Source organism: Vombatus ursinus, unplaced genomic scaffold (genome assembly GCF_900497805.2).
Source record: "Vombatus ursinus unplaced genomic scaffold, bare-nosed wombat genome assembly UNPS02014839.1, whole genome shotgun sequence".
Taxonomy (NCBI): domain Eukaryota; kingdom Metazoa; phylum Chordata; class Mammalia; order Diprotodontia; family Vombatidae; genus Vombatus; species Vombatus ursinus.
The window spans coordinates 5735835-5759889 of NW_020954617.1; the positions used below are offsets into that span (position 1 = coordinate 5735835).

The 24055-nt window shown below is 37.7% G+C and overlaps 1 protein-coding gene across 1 annotated transcript in view; it reads right to left on the reverse strand.

Moving 5' to 3' along the window:
• The window catches only part of TNPO3 (transportin 3), a 118473-nt gene that overhangs the window by 17274 nt on the left and 77144 nt on the right, over positions 1 to 24055 (reverse strand). Inside the window, exons 9-17 of the mRNA XM_027840142.1 lie at positions 20195 to 20302; positions 17850 to 17941; positions 15212 to 15351; positions 11814 to 12005; positions 7027 to 7118; positions 6325 to 6401; positions 4322 to 4382; positions 3398 to 3538; positions 1849 to 1965 (exon numbers count right to left, since the gene is read on the reverse strand). Coding sequence (XP_027695943.1) covers positions 1849 to 1965; positions 3398 to 3538; positions 4322 to 4382; positions 6325 to 6401; positions 7027 to 7118; positions 11814 to 12005; positions 15212 to 15351; positions 17850 to 17941; positions 20195 to 20302 — 1020 coding nt within the window. The remainder of the gene's footprint in view (positions 1 to 1848; positions 1966 to 3397; positions 3539 to 4321; positions 4383 to 6324; positions 6402 to 7026; positions 7119 to 11813; positions 12006 to 15211; positions 15352 to 17849; positions 17942 to 20194; positions 20303 to 24055) is intronic.

The window sequence follows — 24055 nt, forward strand, 5'->3', positions numbered from 1 at the left end:
ATAATTCTGGGAAGGCAATCAGAACCACATCATGAAAAATGTTATATGCTGAAGGAGCTGACATTTTATTTGAGGGTCAAAAGGGAACCACTGGAGTTTCCTGAATAGGAGGAATAACACAAGTGAGGTCAACGCTTTAGGAATTTCATTCTGGCAGCTCTGAAAAGGAAGTAGCAGAGCACAAAGTGACTGGAGGCAGGAAGACCACTTAGGAGGCTATTACAATAGTACGTATAGGCAAAAAGTTATGAAGGCTGAACTAGGATAGCAGGCATATGACTGGAGAAGAGGAGACAGATACGAGAGACCTTGTTGAAGTAGAAGTGACAAAACTTGGCAACTGACAGAACATTTTGACGAGATCAAGTGAAAAGTTAAAGATGACACCGAGGAGGCATACCTAAACAGTGTCCCTGACATTTGCAGGAGTTGGAAAGATGGGTAGGCTTAAGGGTAAATTCACAAGTTCTGTTGGGGACATGTTGAGTTTGAGATGCCAATGGGACATCCAGTTGGAAATGACCAATAGGTAGTTAGTGATGCAGAATGAGAGCTCAAGATTTATAAATATGGAAGTTGCCGGCATAGAGATAACAACTGAACCTATGGGAGCTGATGAGATCATCGAGAAAACAGATGTAGGAAGAAAGCATGACCCAGAACAAATGATCTAATAAAGGAGAAGTCAGCCAATTGGAAGGAAATCCTAGAGAGGTGTATCAGGAAAGTCCACAGAGAAGGGAGTATCCAAGAGAGAAGTCTGGTCAATGGTCTCAAATGCTTCAGTAAGGCCAAGAAAGATGAGCACTGAGAACAGGTCACAGGATGTGGCCATTTGGTAACTATTAAGTCTTCCTAAATCTCTGGTCAAAGTGGCAGAAACAGGTCCAGAGGGTGAAAGACATGAGGTGTATGGCTGAGAAATGAAAAGTAAAAGAAAAGTGGCAAAAGAAGTTAAAAAGGGTAAGTAAAGGGAGAAAGAAGGTAAAGGAAAAAATAGAAGCAGAGGAAAAGGGAAAGAACTCTTAAGCTGACACAGGCAACCAGAAAATTACAATACAGTTTTCAATTAGAAAGGAGGACAAAACTGATTTTAGTTGAGTGAAATGATGAAGATACCAAAAAACAAAAACAAACAAACAAACAAAAAACACCTCATAACATTTTAAGCTCTAAGTCAGCTGAATGCCCTAAGACATAAATTACATTATGGATAATCTAAACTGCTAAAAATGCTTATTACATATGAATAAAACTTATATGATCACAATAATGAAGTAATCTCAATTTCAAATTAAAAGCTATCTCAGGAAAACTGGGAATGATACTGTTAAGCCCCTCTGAATTACTTGTTGATAAGTCCTGTCACTGCAAAGAATAAACCAAAGAACATCTCAGATGCTTTTTTCTTTTTCCATTACTTGCTGCAGATCTCAGTCCCTCTTCTGCATCTTAACTAGTGTTTCCAGCTACCAAGCAAACTAAGCTGGTTATCTCAAACAGGGAATTCAAAACAAGGTCAGTCTTGAACTTGGAGCTTTCATCCAAATGCAGCATGCCCAAATACAGTATCTTTGGAGAGCCTGAATCAGAATGCAGCACCTGTCATACTAATTAAAAAGACATACCCTCCTATACATGGCCTTCCACAGAAAAGATAGGAAATTTCTACTGACTTTAAAAAATTAGCTCAATTGTATTTGGAAATCAACATGCCTAGGAACATATAAAAAGTGGTGGAATTGGGAAACCGATAAAGAGCATAAGTATCATATTATCACATTCGAGGTCAGTTTCTCAAGGCTTCCCAGGCTCAGAAGGCAGCACTGCTCCTAAAAATAAACCTACCTGTAACATGTCTAGCAGGCCCTGGCGACAACCCTCTTCCATCCCATACTCATCCACCAGGATACTACCAAGGTACAGGAGACAGGAGTGTTGATGGACCTGGTACACATTCACCATCTGTTCAAGGAAAAGCAGTAGTCAGCTAGAGTCAACAAGTTCTTGGGCTCTGCACAACTACCCCAGATAGCCTGGTCTATTTATTCACAAGCCTTGTGGGAGCCAAGCTGGCAGATAAGTTTCTTCAAAAAGCTGGGCTTTTATAATCTCAAATTCTCAAAATTTTCAATCAGATTGTGAGACATAGAAAAAACAATAATCATTATAACTATTTGGTACTGGTTAAAAAATAGAAAAGCATATAGGTTGAACACTCTAGATAAGAAAGAATCAGAATCAAATTCAACAACCAAATGTTTGATAAAAATCAATGCAGAAAGGATAAAAGAAGTTGCTGACTGGGGTAAAAAACCCCAACAATTTTGCATCAAATATTTTTAATAAAGAATTGATGTCCAAGATACACAAGGAAGTAACACAAATATAAAAGACCAGGGGCCATTTCCCAATGGGTAAGTGATCAAAAGTGTCAAGACAGGTACACTGTTTGATACACTGTCGATGGAACTGTGAATTGGTCCATCCAGTCCAGAAAGCAATTTGGGAAACTGAAAAAAGAGGAAAATGTCCATAGCCTTTGATTCACTGGTAGTCACAGACTTCAGAGACAGGAAGAAAGGTCGGTCTGTCTGTCTGTCTATCTATCTAAAGGTCTATCTACACCAAAATATTCATGGGAATATTTTATGTGATAGGAAAGAACTGAAAAACAAAGTGAGTACCCATAAATTTGGATAAAAGATAAATGATGATACATGAATATAATGGAATAGTACTGTGCCATTAAAAAATGATAATGTGAATAATTCAGAAACACATGGGAAGGTTTATATGAAATAGTGCAAAGTGAAATTAGCAAAACCACGGAAACAGTATACACAATGACACAAACAATACAGAATACTGAATATACTATCAGACATAGTGGATGTGTTCATTGATTTTGCCGAACTACTTTTACTTTCTTTTTATAATCTTTTTCACAAGGTATGGCTTTGAGGTAGAACAGATGTATTCAGAAGCAAAAGATGTTAATGACAACAAAAAAAATCAATATTTATCTTTTCAAATTATCAGGAAAAATATAAAGCATCTTTTCATCTGTTGGTAACAGTCAAGTGAAAGTAGCTTTCTATTTTGTCAATCAGTCAAAAAACATTTACTAAGCACAATCCTTTTAGGTCATCAAAAAATTTACTGTGCCTAAAATTCACACAGCATAAAGCTTTCTAATTTTTGTCACAGTGTTGACAGCAGGGATGTTAGATATCACTTTATTTACCCCTTCTGTCTTCACTACCAAACATACACTACAGATAATTAAAGCCCAAGCAGAGAAGCTAACTCATACCAGGACAACCCAGGTATCAAGCCCCTAGTATGTTAGTCCCACATTTTCCCATAATCTCACAATGGTTTCCTGAGAACTCACCTGTGTAACCAGGGGCTGAAGGAGGGCTGCGGACCCTTTACCTACACATCGAACAGCAAAACGCAGGCATCTACAACATCGCTCCACAATCCGGTTATCAGCTCGGTGTTTGTTCAGGGTCTCTGACAAAACCGGCCAAATCTGAGCCAAAAAGGAAGAAGAGAAAGAGTGAGATAAAGAGCCAGCAGCAAGGAACTAAAGAGGCCCACCAAATACGACACTCACTGATTTACTTTATAAAAGGACTCTGACTAGGCTTTTTAGATATAAAAAACATTCATGTTAGAGATTAGATCAGTCCCATTAAGATGTAACCATCTTCTAAATGAAATAGAGCAGCAAGTCATCAGCTAAATAGAAATGCTGTATGACTGAGATGATTGTAACTGATCATACACTGTCCCATCCTCTGGACTCCCTGAATTAAAAAAATCAACACACTTCCCAAGGAAAAGATAATGCCAAGAAAGTGAAAGAACTTGGACTAACGGATTGTTTTAAGGAAAAAAGAATCCACACTGATTATCTAAACACAGTAAAGTATAGTAAAAAATATTTAGTATATACATAATGCCTGTTGATCTACAGGTCCACTGAGACAGGGAGATTAAGCGGCTTTCTCAAAAGCATTCAGCTATCAATAAACACTGCTAAGAGAAGCCGGGGTTCCTGAGGGACTGCTTGCCCTGAGGACCGCACAAATTAATCTACTTCAACTTTTCTTTTGAGTTTTTGGATCAGCTCCCTTCAGCCTTTGTTCTAAGAAATGTATGCTGTATATACTTTGGTGATTCATTCTCCTTTTTTATTAATATTCAACCCATTTTGATGGAACAGGTCTACCAAGGTCACATTTCAGCTACCTGAATCTCAGTAAAGGAAGGTGAAGGAGACCTAGATACTTAGGCCCACAGCAGCACTTACTTCTTGTATGACTTTTTGGCACGGATGAGTCTGTCCATTTTCTACAATAGGATTGGTGTGTCTGGGAAGAGACAATGACCCAAAGTAATGAAGAAGGAGCAGCTTCTCTGAGAGAACAGCCCCAAACCTCTTTGTGCATATATTCAGTGATGTCTACCACCAACAAGAAAGCTGAGACATTAATTTCATTTATTATGCCTCCCTTAACCCCCCTTCCAAATTAACTATAACTATCCTACCGATAATGAAATAGCCATTCCAACCAGGGATGTGCTGGTAAATGTTTAACAACTGGTTGGGGGGCAGGTGGACAGGAAGGAATGTACAAGACACATTTTAAAATTAAACCTGTATTATTAACATTTTCTTCATCACCTTCTTAAATCCAGACAATCAACAAAGCAATAATTTAAGACTTGATTTGTAGGGTTTGCAGATTTCTGGAGTGTAAATGCTCACACTGAAATTTAATAAATGACTCATAGGTTCAAGCTGGCTCCAGCATACCACTGATTTTAACCCTCTCCCCACACCTCTCCCAAAAGCAGCAAGTCTTCGTGACCAGTCTAGCTGTGGAGAAGACTCCTCTGGTTTTTGGGAAGCAATCTGCTGCAAACATTTTTAATTTCTTTCCCTTAAACTCAGATTAGTAATCAGAAACATTAACATGATGATTGAGCCCACTCTAAGAAAATAAATGCTATTTCATTTCCATCATCAAAAGATTTGAAGACATCAAGACCTTTAGTCAAGTGTGGCTCTTTCTCACTATTCTAGAGAAATCAAATGATATCAAGCCAGGAGTAAACCTAAAGAAAAACACATTCAATTATTCTTTCAAATCCCATTCTGCAATAATCTGAAAAGAGGCAAAGTAGTAAATGAACTTTGTATATCAAGGTTTCAACCCTATAAGAAAACAACCTTTTACTTTAAAGCAACAACAAAAAAAAGCAAAGACTAAGACTCAGTTTCTTTACCTTTAAGTTAGAAATGTCCACCTATTAATGATTTTCCTTAAACTGGCTTAACACAAGGTTGCAGCTTAACAGGTCCTCAGAGAATAACACTGATTAAGGTTCCTCCTAACTAATGAATAAAATCAAAATGCTAATAATTCACTAAAATAATTTTGTGGTAAAAATCAGTAAAAAGGGGTAATTCTTCCACTTTAGCTATTCTTTTACTGCTGGGGGGGAGACTGGGAGGTTCTATCTTGCCCAGGCTAAAAAGCATATCAACCATTCATAGGGACGACCCCAATACTGATGGCCTGAAGAAGCTAGGACCTGCTTCATTTCCTAAGCTGGGCTGGTTTGCCCCTTCCTCTGGCAGTCTGGTGGCCCTCCACCTGTAGGAGCTTAACTCTGGCTCTACTTCAGCTCAAAACTCTCAAACTCAAGTGGTCTACCGGCCTTAGCCTCCCCAGAAGCAAGGACTATACTCAAGTCACCATGCCCAGCTCCTCATTTAATTTTTTTTTTAATTTTATTTTTCCTCATTTACTTTCAAGTAGTTGCTAAACTTACTCTATTTGGTGCATGAAATAATTTTCGTAAGATATGCAGGTCTCACGGAATACTTAAAAATTGTACAAATCCCTCACAGACTGTCACCACTCTCCCTCAATTGTCTTGTTCAGGCTACCTCTCTTGTTCATGGGATCAAATGACCTCCAATTCCAAAAGCTTCACTTGAAGTGATCTGGATTTTCTGATGCTGTCCACCATAGTGTCCAAGCAATCACTTATAATTTTACAAGAATCTATAGACAAAGGGATAAGCTAGCAATGATTTTTAGGATTTACCTTTCATTTTGAGGAACACTTTATAAAATGCTTCACTTTTAGGCTGCAAGCTTAATTCTTCTCCTTTTCCAGGTAGAGAGGGTAAACAATGGACAAGCAAAGTCAAATACAGCCACAGAAGGATGAGAAAGAACACTTGCCTAAAGTCACAGGTGCCAGTCTAGTGTCCCATCCACATTCCTCCCCACTTCTTACCTAAATATTACTGCCAGGCGATCTAAGAACACGATGGGGTCTGAGGAAATGCCATTGCTGGGCTCTTGAGATAGCAGCTAAGGAGAGAACAAGTTAAAACTTTAAGCTAATACCCAAGCCCACTTTCTAAATCATAAATAGACTACCTTAAACACATTCTGTCAAGGCTTTCTTTTTTTAATCTTCCTACAGTATCTAGTATAGCAAATTTAAATCAGTGCTAACAGGCCCCCATCACTTGCATGTCACCACCTGGAAAGGGAGTAAGAAAACAGGAGAAAAGCATTATATGATTTGAGCAACCTGTGGTTTTAATTGGCTACATCATTACGGATCAGTGACTGAAGCAGAAGAGCAAGTGGTCTTGGCTCTCATCTTTTTTATTCTGAGATGATGATGATGACAATAATACTGGGTAAAATTTATGAATACAAAACATTTCCTATACATTGCCTCACTTAATTATCACCATAACCCCAAGAGAGATACAAATAACACCCCCATTTTACAGATAAGCAAACTAAGACTCACCCATGTTAAATGACTTGCCCATGGTTTTAGAGCTAGTAAGTAGCAGGCCTAGAACATGAACTCTAAATTCAGGGAACTTTCCACTTCACCTGAGCTGTCTCCTTGTGATCCTTTAGTATCAACAACAGAAATAGGAAGATGTATAATGTTCCAATGTCTGAAAAGACTCACCTTCTTCAATGCCATGACCTGAACTGCACACAGCTCACTGAGGCATTCAGCAATTTTTTCTAAGGGTAGTCTGGCTAGGACCAAGGCTGTCCCTTGAGAGCAAAGAAAGAAAAACAGAAATTGAAGAAGCAAACAAACCATCCACCATACTCAAGTCCCAGAGTTCCTGGGCTGAACAGAGGTACAGCTAGCTATTAGCTGTTGAAACTGTCCATGTCCTTACCCTAAATGGAGAAAATTATTTTGTTCCTTCTGTTTTGTTTTCCTTTACGTGGCTCAGGAGAACATACGTACCATTGACTTTACATTGACAACTACCAATATTAAATTTATGATTCTGAACAACCCAGTGAAAGACCACCAGCATATTTCTCCCTTCTCCAGAAAGTATCTTTCTTCCCTCCTTCAAAAGATCTCTTGAACAGGTAGTTCCTGTAAAACGCCCACTCCCAATGCTACTTTGTTCATCAGTCATTAATTTTCAATGAACTTTCAATCATTTATCAGGTGACTACTACATACAAGCACTGCACCAGACTCCAAAAGAGATAGAAAAATAACAAAGACATGGTCTCACTCCTCAAAGAGTTTAACAACCTGGTAGAGGGGATAACTGATGAATATATGGAACACTACAGGACTGGCACCGTGAACTCCCAGGGAAGAAATCTCCTCTACCAACAAAAGCTGGCACTTTCTCAGCAATTTATATCCTGAAAGAGCTGCTGGAAACACTGAGAGGTTAAATGTCCAGAGTCCACAGTCACACAGCCAGTATGTCTGAGAGGTGGGACTTGAACTCAGGCCCCCTTCACTTTGAGATGACATGCTGCCCTTCTGTGTAATACCATACAGTACGTATATAATTCTAATACAAAAATCACACCTCAGAGCATAAGAATAGTACAAGTGCTTAGAGAAACTGCAAGAAGGAAAGATCATTTCTGACTATGGAAAGGAAAAGACAAAGGCTTCATTAAAGATAATGCCTTTGAGGGGTTTTTTTGTTTTTTTGTTTTTTGTTTTTTTGTTTGTTTGTTTTTTGGCTAGGCAATGGGGTTAAGTGACTTGCCCAGGGTCACACAGCTAGTAAGTGTTATGTATCTGAGACAAATTTGAGCTCAGGTCCTCCTAAATCCAGGGCCGGTGCTCTATCCACTGTGCCACCTAACTGCTCCCCTTTGAGTTTTTAAAAGGGGAGGATTTAGTACCTTTTTGCTAGGCCTTGAAGGACAGGGAAGATTTTAAAAGGCAAAAAGACTAAAAGAAAGGGGAAGGAGCATTCCTGTATAAGGAGTGGGGTGAACAAAGGTTTATCTATTCTAGAAAAGAGAGTTTAAAAAGAAAAGAAAAAGGAGGAATGCTCCCCACAATCTTGTTCTGGTGGTCCACAGATCCCCAGCTGCCCTGGTGTGGCAGATCTGCAGCAGGGCATCATTAAACAGAAAGAACATATGTGGCTCTGTGACCTTTTGGGTAAGAGCACTCTTCCCACTCATGCCCTACTCTTCTGTTAAGATTCATTTAAGCTGCACAGAATCTACCTCAGATTATGAAAGATGTTTCCCTACTTCATGATGCCAATGTCATGGCTGATTATTTCTATGACAACACCAAGGGCATCTGGAATAACCCTATTATCTGTGGAATCTTCTAATAGTCGTCAACAGTGGCCTGTATTGAAGCATGCTATACTTTGACCTGGCTTGATCAGAAAGTAACTGAATGGTATCCTACTTCAATCAGAACCAATCTAGTCCTTGCAGCCCTTCAGAGCATTGTTCACACACACTTGCTGGCTGAGTTTTCAAGCAAGCTCAGACAGGTGTATTTCATGAAGAAGCAAGACACACTATCTTTCCACATACCTGACAATCTAACACTGTATGAGGAAAACTTGGGGAGTAGGGCTCTGAACCCTCCCAAGCTGGGTGGTTGGCAACTCAGCAACCAGAAGCAAGAGGAGAACTAGTGAAATTTAGAGGGAAGATGGCTGACAGAAGGGGAGGCAGACCACCCAGCTTTCACATACCTAATCCAGCAAAACCATGGAGTTCTCACGAGCCTGAAAAATGATGAGGACATTCAATGAGAAACTCCCAAGGACTTCTTCTAACCCGAGAAGTGCACAAAACGTCATCCAGAAGCCTTCAGGCAATAAGAAAGGGGTCTTGTCCCCGCAAAGCAAGCATCAACGGAACCAAAGACTGGAATAGCTCAGATCCAGGGCCTCTGAGCTCCTGAATACTCTGTCATGAAAGGGCCCAGAAGATCTAGTGCTCTTGGGGAATGAGGGGGATGTTGTGTTAATACAGGAGGTGGTCCATGCAAAAATCCAGATGACCCTGGGGGAGACCAACAGGGCTGACCACCATATCCACCATGCAACAGAGAGGCAGAAACCTGGCCCTGGTCCTGTCACAAAGTCACCCAGTTCTAGAACTAAAGCTGGAGAGAGGAGTAAGTCAAATACCAACCAGTATCAAAAATTATTGGAAATCTAAAGTTACGAAAAAAGAATTAAGTACAGCAAGTACCTATTCAAAAGGAAAAATGGGTTTTCTAGTAAATAAATACCTAGAAAAAAAAAATAAAACGAGTAAAAAGTTAAATAAAAGCTCTGGAATCGGAGGGAAAAAAAGCTTTAAAGAAAGAATGGCAATCATGACCCAAGAAATGGAATCTCTGAAAACAAGAGTGGAACAAACGGCAATTAATGACTCTACAAGACAAGCAAGAAAAATCTGAACAAAATCAAAACACTGAAAAAAATGGAGGAAAATGCAAGGTATCTGATATAAAAAAATTGACACAGAAAACAGATCAAAGAGACAAATTGGAAGAATCATTAAACTCCTTGAACACCTTTTTTTTTTTTTAAAAAGTCTGGACATTATATTTCAAGAAATCATATACCAAAACAACCTAGAGCTCTCAAAACCAGAAAGTAAAGATAGACAGACTCTACCAATCACTGCCTGAAAGAAACACAAATAAGGAAAGTCCTTATAAGAAATGTCATGGTCAAAACCCAAAACTTCCACTAAGAAAAAAAGAATTTTGCAAGCATCCAGAAACAAATGGTTGAAGTACCAAATAACTATAGTCAAGATCACATAAGCTGTGGCTGGCAGTTTATCAGAAGAACTCTGAATACAATATTCTAAAAAGGCAAGAGACAGGCTTACAACCCAGAAAAACTTACCCTAAGAAGCTGAATATAATAATGTAATGGAGGGGGGAAATGAACCTTTAATGGAAAAGAAGATTGCCAAGCATTTCTGATGAAAAGACCAGAGCTGAGAAGGAACTCTGAAATACAAACACAAGAGTGAAGAGAAACCTAGAAAGCAAAATTTAATTGAACAATTGAAAGGAGCTAATGATGATTTAGTGTTAATAATCTAATAGAAGAAACAAGTGTTCTGAGGGAACTAAATAAGAAAAATAAGAGGTCCTGGTGGATTGGTTTTGTTCTATGGGTTTGAAGAGGAGAAAGAGAAGAAAGGAGGGCAAAAAGAGGAATACACTAGTGTAGAAAGGAGAAAGAAGGGGATGCATGAAGAGCATAAAAAGGTAGAGGAAGGGTTAGGGGTAATGGGCATCAAAGGAACTTCACTGTTATCTGAAAGGGACAATGGAAAGTTAAATGCATAAACACAAAAAATTTTAGTGTAGAAATCCATCAGATTCACCAAGGAAAAAATAGGGATGGTGCTGAGCTAAGAGGAAGGATAATTCAGGGAGGAGATAATCACAAGAAAAATTAACTTCATCTTGAAAGGGGCACTAAAAAAGGGAGAAAACTTAAAATCTAAGGGGCTGCCTTAGATCGCTTCTTAGACAAATGGGAAATGGCTGAACAAATTATGGTATATTAATAAAATTGAATATTATTGAGGCACAAGAAATGATTCAAGAGACAATGCCAGAGAATCCTGGGTTGTAAGAACTGTTGCAGAGCGAGGTGAGTAGAACCAGAACTGATACAAGGGCGGCAACATTGTAACAAAAAAACAACTTTGAAGACTTGAGAGATCTAAGCAATGCAATGACCAACTACATCTCCGGAGGACCAATGATGAGGCGTGCCTAACTGCCTCCTGTCAGAGAGGTGAAGGACACAAAGTACAGAGACATATATTTCTGGCCATGGATACTGTGTGGCTTCATTCTGCTTGACTGTGCTTATTTGTTTTGAGGGTGTTTTTTGCCCTCATTCTTTCTCTTTATTTTTAATGGGAGTGGAGGCATCAGGAGATTAGGACTGGGAGGAGGCAGTAATAGTAATGGCTCCCCCCAATCAAAAGAAGGCTTTTGTAACATCTTCAAAAATGCATTAAAATAGAAGGCGATTCAGAGGAAAGCACAAACAGGACCACTGTGAAGGATATGCTCACAATTTACTATATACTTCCCAATTCTGTATCCTTTTTAATGTCATTATGAATTGCCGATATTCTTCCACGTGGATTCACTATTGTTCCCAATCCAACTGAATAGTTACTGTCTTCATAGTGTTACATTAACTCCCTTTCCCCTCCTACCTATACTGAAATAGCTTAAATCAGCGTTGGGTTCACAGTAACCATTCAACAAAAGACTGAACAAATAGATGCAACAAAAAGCACATTATGTGCAGGCATAGCATATACCACTTTGAGCTAATACGCCATCTTTACCACCATTACAACTACAATACTAGGAGTGGTGTAAGAGTTACGAGATCCATCCCAGAGGGATGGCTCAGAAAAAAACTCCATTACTAATAATGCATTGATAAATACCTTTCAGCAAGCCTACAGCAGCTTCTGGAGACAGCATGAAGGAATCAAGGGAGCGGGCAATTTCCAGTAGTCCATTAAAGTGCTGAGCCATGTGGTCTCGGCAGACAGAGCAAATGTTGTGAATGGCTTTGGCAGCAGCAGAGGCCAGAGGTTTTTCACACAGGACTTTCATCAAGTAACCCAACACAGGGTCTGATAACAGAAGACAGAAACTTGAATACTAAGAAAAGACACAGACTTCACGAGAATGTTTGCAGTAAACTTATAACTACTTGTTCCAGCCTCTGAGATTATAATTCTGACAACGTCTTTAGGTCTTAGTCTTTTCACCTGCAAAATGAAGATAGTAATATACTGTACTATCCACTCCACAGGGTTGTATTGTTCGGAAAACTCTTTGTAAACCTTAAAGCCCTGTACAAATATGAATTACTGTTACTATTATACTGAGTATTGTTACTATTATACTGAGTAATATCTCAAATAATAAGATTGCAATTGTCTAAGAAGCATATAAATATAACAGACCACATAATCACATTTTTCAGGCTACTGAGTTACACGGAAGAAACAAAAACAGCCAAACAGGTTCGCACTATGGTAACTCTAAAAGGGTAAAGAACACATCTTTGTCATAGTGCCTAGAGAAGTACCCTGCATAGCATCTAGCATGAAGGGAAAGAAGCAAAGGACTAACAACAGCAACCAAACGCTTAAAGAACCTTTAAGTTATCTAATCTAATTCTGTCACTTTATAGAAAAAAAATTAAAACACAGGGAGGGCAAGTCATCCAAAGCCACAAAGGTGCAAGGATCAGAGGTCAGTTCTGACCCCAGATCTCAAGACCCCCAACGTAGTGCTCCTTCCATGATCCCATACTTGAAGCTGTAAAAGCCCACACCACCCTTTACTTCTTACTGGGAGGGAGATCAGTATGGGTATCTTTGCAGAACGGATAAAATGAATTTCTGTAAAAATCTCATTTTCCCCTTCCCATCTTTACAAAGCCAGGTATATTTAACAGACAAAGCCCCTGAGCCTGGGCTGACAAATTCATGAGGAAAAGTTATGATGGCAACCAGACCTGTAATCTGCTTGAGTGCCAAGTCAAGTTCTACAGTGTTCTGATAGCTCAGATCCAATGTCTCTTGCACTCCAACTGCCACCAACCTAGCCCAGACCTTAATCACGATAGGCTTAGATGACTATGAGAATCTCCGGTCTCTCCCTACCACAATGTTCTATATTTTGAATATTTCCAAAATTTCATATTAAATCATGTCGCTACTCTGCTGGATAACCTGGAATTCCCTTCAAATTCCAATTAAACCCAAACTCCTCAGACCACACTTAAGAAAATTCCACTGTTTCTAACTTTACCTATTCAAAAACATCTACTATTCTACCCCAAGAGGATGATCTCTACTACAGTCAGAGTCGTCTCCTCAGCCCAGCCCCTAAGTCTATGTTCTGTCCCACATCCATGCCTCAAGCCAATGGTCCTTGGCCCAGAATGCCCTTTTCGGGTTTCACTGGCAAGTCAATGTCTGTCTACCCATTTTTTACAAAGCAGTTAAAAACCTACTGATTCCCTAGAAAGTTTTCTGATGAATCCTATACTTCAACAAGCTTTGCTTTCTCTAAATTCCTACATTTACAGTCTCTACCACACAGTATAGAACCTGATTATATAACAACAGCTGCTCACATTTTTAGTTTTTTCAGGTTTAAAAAACCCTCCATTCAACAATCCTATGAAACAGGTAGCGTCAGTACTCCCATTTTATAGATGATGACACTGAGGAATAAGGAAGGCTAAGTGACTTGCCGATAGTCATATAGCAAAAGAGCCAGAACTCAGGGCAGCTAGGTGGCGCAGTGGATACAGCACTGGCCCTGGATTCAGGAGGACCTGAGTTCAAATCCAGCCTCAGACACATAACACTAGTTGTGTGACCCTGGGCAAGTCACTTAACCCCACTGCCTAGTTAAAAAAAAAAAAATAGAGTCAGAACTCAAACCCAAGTCTTCTGACTCCAGGGCCAATGTTCTCTCCATTTGCCCTGATACCTCTCTGTATCTTTATTCTCTACCTTGTTTCAAGTTTTGGGTCAACTAACTAAAAGCTCTTCAAGAGCAAGACTATTTGTCCCTTCTAATCTGAAGATACTTTTCTATTCCTCCTGGGGAATTCTTGGCATACCAAATCTCTATAAAGTTTACAATTCCCTTCTCCACACTTTATGGCTCTCCCTTCCACCATAGCCTCCAAACTCCACCTGAATCACAGTAATTGCTAGTATAGCTGGGTCCCTTGACTCCACACACTGGGCCCTCAGAACTTTGCTTCCCTCCTCCTTCTGTTTGGATATTTAGGATGTCTAATAGCTCTGAGCTGTGATATCTTACTTTGTCATTAGTATTACCATCTAACATACGGTGTACTGAAGTTCAATGTTTCAGGTTCTGTAAAATTAAACAGTTTTCAGTTGATTTCACAAGTTCGAAATTCTATATCCCAAACAAATGTGAAAAACATATATTCAAAGTCACATGGGTCAAAGTCAAATTCTATGATCATGTCCACAAAAGACGCTTGGACCACTATATCTGGTTATTAATGACTGCATCAATAAATACTTTCAGTAAGCCCAAAACAAATTCTAAAAGAATAGAAAGAAACTGAGGTAACAGAAAGTCTCTATTACCTTAGAGATGATGAAACAACTCCATTTTCTAGTTTAATATTCATTCGATTAAAAAAAGGGGGGTAGAGCTGATGTTATGAACATAAAAGGAATCTGAAAACCTGGGGTTCTTAGCCCCAGCTCTGCTACTAACTAGCAAAAGATCTGAATGACCCTGGACAAATCACTTAAAATCTCTGGGCCTCAATTTCCTTAAATGAAACACGGACGGGACCAGATGATCTCTAAAGCCACTTTCAAGTCTAAAATTCTATATTGTTTGGATTTAACTTTAAAACCCAATCAGGTCTAAATATATGAGAAACAAATGCAGAACTCACAAAACTCATCAGTTTTTTCTGAATAAACTCTTGTTTATTTAGAGCCTGACATAATACTTTAAATGGGGGATTTCTTTAGCACTGATAAGTCTCCTCCTTAGTTTTAATAAATGAGCTGCTATTGAACTAGGCCTATTTTAACACAGTTTCTACACTAACATAAAATAATATCAATTCTTGTATTCAAGTAGTTTTAGGAGCAGAATCAGGAAAGATCTTCTCTTTCAAGTCTGTAAACATTTAACTGGTTAGAAGACTGACTGTACTTACTTCACTGGCAACCACAATTTTTCCCTTCTAAGAACCTGCCACCTTAAAAAATCAAAAGGCAGAAACACAGCAGAAAGCCTCCCATGACCTCAGACTCACCAAGGAATTGGGGATTTCGATCAACCACTTCACTCATCTCTCCCACTAGCTCAATGCTGGTGTATCGGACAGCTGTGTGTACTGTCTCTGGGAGACGGACAACTCCTTCTAGGACCTCCACAAGTGTTGGGTTATTTTCCCTGAGAACAAAAGGGAAATGTTCACCGTTAGTGCGTTGAGAGGTGGTATCCTGGTCAAACAACAGGAAGTAATAACATCCATTAACTCTAATGAGCTGCTCAAAATCGAGAGACAACTAGACTAAAGTATTTGTCACTGGACATTAGGGTTTCCTAAATCTTCCTAAAGAAAGAACTGAAATGAAAAATGTTTTTGCTCTTGGAGCAGCATTCTTCTTGTTCACTCCATTTGCTCTTAATAGAGCAACTGAAAAAGTCACCACCACAAAAACTAAATTGAGGCCCTTCAAATCGAAGATGTAGGTTTTATCCGTGATAAAAGACCCTTTTAAACTTATCTCAGAAATATTTCGTTAGTAGAGATTCTCTGGGAGAGTTCCTACTATTTGGTACTGTGAATTTTAAGTGCTAAGAAGGTTGAGAAGTCCCCCTTTGCTTCCTGACTCAGATAAGAGGAAAGAAAAGAGAAAGGAGATTCAATGGAAATGCTCTGATAATGGTACCCCATGCAGTCTGCTGCCAAGTTCATGATTCCAGCTCTTCAAGTATGCTGATTATTACAAAGTTCTCTGGATCAAGAAGATGAGGACAAGAAGACATTAGACCCAAAAGTAAAAGAAACTTTTAGAAAGTTTATTTAATCTGACTAATATAGAAATGTTTTTGACTGTACATATATAACATATCAAATTGCTCACCGTCTTAGGCAGAGGGAAAACAAAAGGGGGGGGGAGAAGAAGAGAGAAAATTTGGAACTCAAAATTTTTTTTTAATGGATGTTAAAAATTGTCTTTACATGTAATTGGGAAAAAATAAAATACAATTTTGAAAAAGAGTAAGTTTATTTAATCACAAAACTATCATTTTTCAATTCTGTTAATTAGAACAGGTTCATTTCCTGCTGATAATACTGTAGAATTCATTCTTTTATGCAGAAAAAGAGGTAAGAGTTGGAAGCAAAAGGTGATCAGGATGCAGCTGTAAGAAAAATTTAATTCAAAACCCATATTTTCAATGCTCTCCTTCCTAGCTCTCCTAGGGAACAAAGCTTAGTATCATAACTACTCACATTTATATGGTGCTCTGAAGTTTACAAAGCACTTTCTCCAAAAGAACCCTATGGATTAGGCCATACAAGTACTGTTTTCCTCATTTTACAGATGAACCATGTGAGGCTCTAAGAAGTTAAATCACTTGCCCATAGTCAAACAATGAGTACGTGCCAAAGCCAGCAATTTGAAACCAGGTCTATTAACTCTATAATTCAGCACTTCTCCTACTATGCCACAGTACCTTATAGTTCTTGATGCTCCGCCCACCTATTCCCCGCCCCCAAAAAATCAACATTTAGCAGGTAGTAAGAGAAAGTACAGCAACAATGACCTCTACTGATCCTACTAAAATCTCACCTACAAAATTATCAACAGAGACTTCAAAATGGATCAAAATACGTAAGTCAGTCTTTTTGAACCGCCACCCCAAAAACCAAAAAAAAAAAAAAAAAAAAAAACCAACCAAAAAAAGTTCCTACTACTTAAAGTCCTCCTAAATGACAACATTCACTTTTATGTCCAGTTTTATAAGTGATATGTAATTATGCCACATGGACAGCAAACTGCAGGTGTTATTAATCAAATTCTGAAAAGTAGTCATGAATAAGGGCTCATGTTTCTTTTCTTTTTTCTTTCTTTTTTTCTTTTAGGTGAGGCAATTGGGGTTAAGTGACTTGCCCAGGGTCACAGAGTTAATGAGTGTTATATGTCTGATGCTGGATGTGAACTCAGGTCCTCCTAACTCCAAGGCCGGTACCCTATCCACTGTGCCACCTAGCTGACCTAGGGCCCATGTTTCTACAGATATCTGTACTCTTTCACTATGCACTACAGTCCTAGGAAGAGATGATCAAATAGAGATAGCTGATCTCAATATAAGGCAGCTTTGACATATTATTCTTTCAAGTAAAGTAGTTCAAGACATGCACACTATATTTCATCCATCCTAACAATGTCACCACAGAGAGTCAGTGAACAGGGTATTTATACTCATTTTATAGATGGATTGCTAAGAATCTGAAAGGATGACTAATAAAAGCAAGTCAGTGAGTGAGTTAGGACAATAACCAAGCGTTATGACTTTCTCATTAGATCTATTTTTTAGGTAAGACTCAACAATTTACCACACAATCAATAGTTTCTCTTTCTACTATTTTACCCTTGGAAGCAAAGCAACATTTATAGTAAACAAGCAGGGAAATAATCTTTATTTAACTAAGCAAGGTGAGAATGGCCTATTAGGCTCAATTTTACTGGGGGAATGGATACTCAGGATGAAGTCACTGATATATAAGGTAGAGAGGCAGAGAAGAAAATGGCGAGTTGCTGTACACATGCAGACATTTTGGAGTTTTCTGAAGACATACAGATGTAAAAGGAAAATCATGAGATTTCTATCCTTCTCCTACATTCAGAGGTTCCTGCAAAAGGCTTAAAGATACTCACGGATCAACACTCTTGGCTATAGAGGCCATGATAAAGAGAACCGCTTCTGTCACTTCCCAGGGTGGGTTGCCTTCTTTCAGAGTAGAATATAACTAAAGGAGAGGAGAGATGAATTAGAGATCCATTTAAAGAAATAAAAGCTTTTTTCAAAATATTAACTCAATGAAAATATGCCTAATATATGTAATTCTCTTGTTCATGAATCCAAACAGATCTATTTTGGGGGGGTGGGTATCAGAATGTTCTTCTAATAATAAGAACATTATTCTTAATTTCTCATCTTCACTCACTAGGATGTTTAAACTACTACTCTGGGATATGATATAAAACACATGAATATACCCCTATCCACTAAGTCTCTATGGTGACATTGTTATGATAAATAAGGTAAAGTATGGGTGTCTTGAAATACTTGAAAGAAAAGTATGTCAAAGGGGTCTTCTATTCCTATTTAGTCATCTCTTCCAAGGACTGTGGTGCATAATAAGAGTACAGATATCTGTAGAAACACAGGCCCTTATACATAGCTTTCTGTTGTTGTTGTTTTCCATTTGGGGTTTTCTTGGCAAAGATACTAGAGCGGTTTGCCACTTCCTTCTCCATCTCATTTTATAGATGAGGGACTGAGGCAAACAGGGTTAAGTGACTTGACTAGGAGTCACACAGCTAGGAAACATGAGACCAGATCTGAACTCGGGACGATGAGAGTTCCTGACTTCAGATCCATCACTCAATCCACTTTGCCATCTGGCTGCACCCTATTCACGGCTCCTTTTCAGAACTTGATGAATAACATCTAATCATTCGCCAGACATTTGATTAATAATCATTATTTAATATAACATTTCTAATACCATGGGAAAATCAGTATCTCATATTAGCATCTTCTTCAGCAAGTAATTCTGACAAAACCAAGACGGCATAAGGTGGGGTTAATAAAAAGCACTCACATAAAATGCATACAAAGTAAATGCTCAAAATCTATTTATGTACTTGCTCAATATCCTATTCTGTTAAGTTTATCTATATCAGTATTGTCTTAGAATGTAAATTCTTGGAGGCGAGGGATCATATCTACCTGTAACGCTATATAAAGCACTTACCAAAGGACCATATCCAAGCAGTATCATGGAGTTAAAGAGCTGTAGGGGACTCTAAGAGATAAGATAGTCCAACCCTCCCATTTTACAGATTAGATTCAACTAGGACTCCTTAAGGTATTCCTATTTCCAGCTCTGGGCAATGTCTGGTACATAGGAGATACTAGATAAATGCTGAATTAGGATCTAGAGCTGGAAAAACTTAAGCCTAACAAATACTTCCCAGGATCATGAACATAACAGAAGAGGGAATGAAATCCAGGATTCACAACTCTCATTTCAATTTTTTAATACCATATTGCTCTTTAAGAGTACATTGGGGCAACTAGGTGGCGCAGTGGATAGAGCACTGGCTCTAGACTCAGGAAGACCTGAGTTCAAATGTGACTTCAGACATAAAACACTCACGAGCTGTGTGATCCTGGGCAAGTCACTTAACCCCACTGCCTAGCCAAAAAAAAAAAGAAAAAAAAAGGTACATTGGAAGCAATTTAATGTATTTCAATGAAAGTGATTTTTTTAAAAAGGGGTATATTTTACTGAATTTAGCATTAGAGGATTCCTAAGTGTTTATTAAAACCATTAAAAACTGAGCTCAAAGAAGTGTAATAGTCTATCACAGTAAGAAAGAAAAACTAGAATATTTATGCAAAGAAATTTTGGAGCAAAATTCTATGCAACTAATTATATTCCAGCCTGATTCAATAATCCAAAGACTTTATTCTTTATAATAAGTGTTACAGGTGACAACTCTGAGCAAAAGTATATCATTCATTTCTCATAAGCAAAAATGTCAACTGTCAGAGACTTGTAATACTACTACTCATCTTCCAGTTCAGAAGAACCATGTCTAGGATACAATATGACCACTTGCTAACTATCTAATATCAATAGTAGTGAAGAGTGTGAAAAGAAGAAAACACAAGTTAAATTTCAAAGGTACAGTGAAAGGAGACAAATAATTAGGAAAGTAAGCCCCTTTTATTTGTTAGATGCCAAGTCTCCTGGAGGTTCCAAGGGCTTTCAGTAATCAGAGATGACGTTTGGCTTTTAGTTAAGGAATATCTTTTCCAGCTGGGCAAATGAAACTGCTCCACTTTAATATTAAATTAAATCACCCAGCCCCCCAAGTGGTTTATAAGAAATACTGAAGATAAAAGAATTGAGACCAGGCAAATGCATAAGACACAACCAAACATAATCCAAAGCTCAGTAAGGTTAACAAAATCATCCAAATGGACTCACCTGAGAGAAGCATTCCATAGATCCAACCAGGAAGATCAAGTCCTTCACCAAGTCAGACACCCTCATTCGAAACTCCCCAAAATCATCAGTCTCTTCAGGGACTCCCTCCTAAAAGTTCAAAAGAGGAAGAATTTGAGGTTTCCTCTTATTTCTCTGAAATCAAGAATCAAAGCAAAGCTATAAATAACGTAAAAGCTTGGAATATAAAGATACTCACCAATGTCGGTGTTCTTTCAAGATTTTTAGGCAAACAAGAGTCACAACAACCCATCCTCCTAACTTAACAGCTATTAGCTCTATACTATACTAATTTCAGTTTATAACTTTCAGATAAGAGAATGAAGAATCAGGGATAGGGAAAGAGATAACCTTGGGGAAAGGACCTCCAAGACACAGAGGACAAGGATGTAAGACTAACAAGTTCTTTGAAACCTGAAGATACACCCCAAATTGTAAAACAATCAGTCTTCATAACCTGACACAAGTTTTAGAGCTGAAAGAGACCTTAAGGGGGGTCAGTTGTTCCAACCTATACATTTTATTTCTTCAAATCGTTTATTACCTTTTCCTCCTACCATCCCTCCCTTCTAAAATAATTTCTTAAGCCCCCACACAATAAATATACATTGTCCCGCAAAACAAATTCTCACATTAGCCAAGTACAAACACACGTTTCAATTTGGATTTTAAATCTATTGTTTTTCTGGCAGGCAGTGGGTAGTTTGATTCATCTTCAGTCCTCTGTACTAATAGTTTATCATTAATCAGAATACTTAAAAATTTCAAAATTGTATTTCTATGTAAAGTCATTGTGTAAATTGCTCTCCTAGTTCTACTCACTTCATTCTACATCAGTTCACAGTAGTCTTCTAAGTTTCCACTGATACTCTCTATTTCATCATATCTTATGGCACAATAACATTCTATTTCATTTCATATACCACAATTTGTTTAGCCATTCCCTAATAGGTGGGCACCTCCTTACTTTCCAGTTTGGGGCTACTACAGAAAGAGCTGTTATAAACATTTTTACAAATGGATCTTTTTTCTTTAATCTCTTTAGGGTATAGGCCCAGTAGTAGCATAATTAGGTTGATGTATACCCATAGTTTAGTTTATTTTGGGGCATGTTTCCAAATTGTTTTCCAGAATGGCCATACCAATTCATAAAGTGCCTTTTTTCCAAGCTCTCCTCCAACATTTGTCATTTTCCTCTTCTGTCATCTTTGCCAATCTGATGGATACACTGTTTTAATTTGTATTTCTCTAATTATTACCGATTTAGAGCATTTTTAATATGGTTATTGATAGCCTGCAGTTCTTCCTTTGAAAACTACCTGTTTGTATTCTTTGACATTTTATCAAATGGAGAATGGTTCTTGTTCTTAAAAATTTTAATCCGTTACAAAAAAAAAAATTTATCAGTTTTAATCAGTTACACTCATACCCACACACCTTTGAAATGAAATCTTTGTTGAGGAAAATTGCTGCATAAATTTATTTTTCTCTGCTAAATTTAATTTGGTTTTGTTTGTGCAAAAACTTTTCAATTTTATAAAATCTAAAATTGTCTTATTTATTTTCTGTGATCCTCCCCTATCCATGTATCTTTAAAGTAATCTTTCCCTTGCTCTTCTAATCTGCTTATTATGTCACCTTTTATGTCTTAAGCCATGTCTCTATTATCTTGGAATACAGTGTGAGATATTGGTCTGCTAAATTCTGCTAAACTGTTTTACAGTTTTCTTAGCAGCTTTCCTCCTAAACAACGAGACCATATCCCAGTGACTGGTATCTTTGGGTTTAACGGAATACCATATTCCTGTATTTGCTTGTTTCTGTATATTGTGTACCTAATCTATTTCACTGATCAATCTATTGTTTACCCAATACCAAATTTTTTTAATAATTACTGCTCTGTAGTACACTTTGAAATCTGCTATTGAGAGCTCCTTCATTGCCACTTTTTCCTCCATTATTACCCTTAAGATTATTGACCTTTTGTTCCTTCATATAAATTTTTCTCACTCTAAGAAATAATTCGTTAGTAGTCTGACTGGCATGATACTGAATAATTATTTTAGGCAGTAATGTCACTTTTCTTATATTGGCTTGGCCTATCCATGAGCAATTGGATATTTCTTCAATTATTTCTGCCGAGAGTGTTTTGTAGCTGGATTCATATAGTTCCTAGATGTATTTTGGTAAGTAAACTCCTAAACATCTTAAAACTTCTATAGCTATTTTGAATGGAAGCATTCCTTCTAGCTTATCCCACTGGGTTTTGCTAGTAATATACAGGAATTCTGGTGATTTATGTGTTTGTTTTATATCCAGCAACTCTGCAAAATTTACTATTTCAATTAATTTTTGGTTGATTCTTTAGTGTTTTCTAAGCAAATCACTGTATCATCTTAAAAAGCAGTAATTTTGTCTGTTTATTCCCTAAACTTTCTCCATTATGTATGTTTGCTCTTGGTTTTAGCCAGATATATTTACAATATTAAGGAAAGGTCTAGTTATTCCTATGCTTTCTAATTTTTTTTAAAGCAAGAACAGGTGTTGGATTTTGTCAAAAGTCTTTTCACTATTGAAATAAACATGATTTTTTATTAGTTATATTATTAACATGATTAATAATATTTATATTCTTTATGTTGGATCTGGTGTAACTTTTCTAATGTGATGCTGTAGCTTATTTACTAACATTTTATTTATAATTATGCCAATGTTCACTAGGGATACTGACCTATAATTTTCTTTCTCTGCTTTATCTCATCGTGGTTTATGTATCCAATCCCATATTTGTATCATAGAAAGAATAAAAGAATAACTTCTTTCCCTAACATTGCAAATAGTTTACAAAACAGGCCAAAGAAATGAAGTGACTTAATTGTCCCTTAACTAGTTAATGACAAAACTAGGACTTGCCCACTCCTATTCCGGCTCCCTTTCCACTATACTAAGCTGACTCTTGAAAGAGGTAAGACACTGTCTTTTATTACGGTTTCTGAAGTCACCTACCTCCAGCCTTTCAAATTCCTTCTCAAAACCCTACTTTCTTGGATCAAGGTCTTCCAACCCTACTTACTCTTCCTTCATAGAGGCAACTGTTACCAAGGGGAAAAAAAAAAAGCAAAACAAAAAAACAAACAAAAAAAAACCAACAACAGGAAAAATCAATAATCTCCTACCTATAATTCCTTTTTTGCCCTAATATATGCTGCCCTCACGAGGTATCTAGAGTAACAACTTTGGCAGAACAAAGGGTAGCTCAAGTTACTTTTAAGTAAAGGAGAATAGAGTTGCAGAAGGAAAACCAGACTGAGAATCAGATCTGGATACTAGGTTACAGTTTACACTAACTGGCTAGGTAACTTAGAAAGAAGTTATTTACTGTATAGTTTTTGACCTGAAAGCATTAGACAAGATGAACTCTAGGGTTCCTATCTTGGCTTTAAAATCCTACGGTTTTCAGCTGCCATTTAAAAAATTTAAGTAAGGTATGGGCAAGTAAAGGAACAGAACAGGTAGTTTCAATGTTAGATTTCAAGTCCAATTTGCTCAGATTTGATTCAGCCATTTCTTAAACAGCATGCATTTACCATTCTGACCACTAAGACTCAGGAAAAGAAACATAACATACTCAAGGCACTGAAGATCCTACAATGAGAGCCAGATGTCCCTGCAGAACCACAATTAACTTCAGAAAATTGTGAGGAGTCTCAGGGGAAAAAAAATTTCCAAGAGGGAAATAAGAGCAAGCAACCAAAGAGGTTGGCGTATCAGTTTTTGAAAAAATCCCCAAGAAACAATTCTTAGAATCCATTTGTATGCCCAGTAACTTTTTTTCTAGGCTAA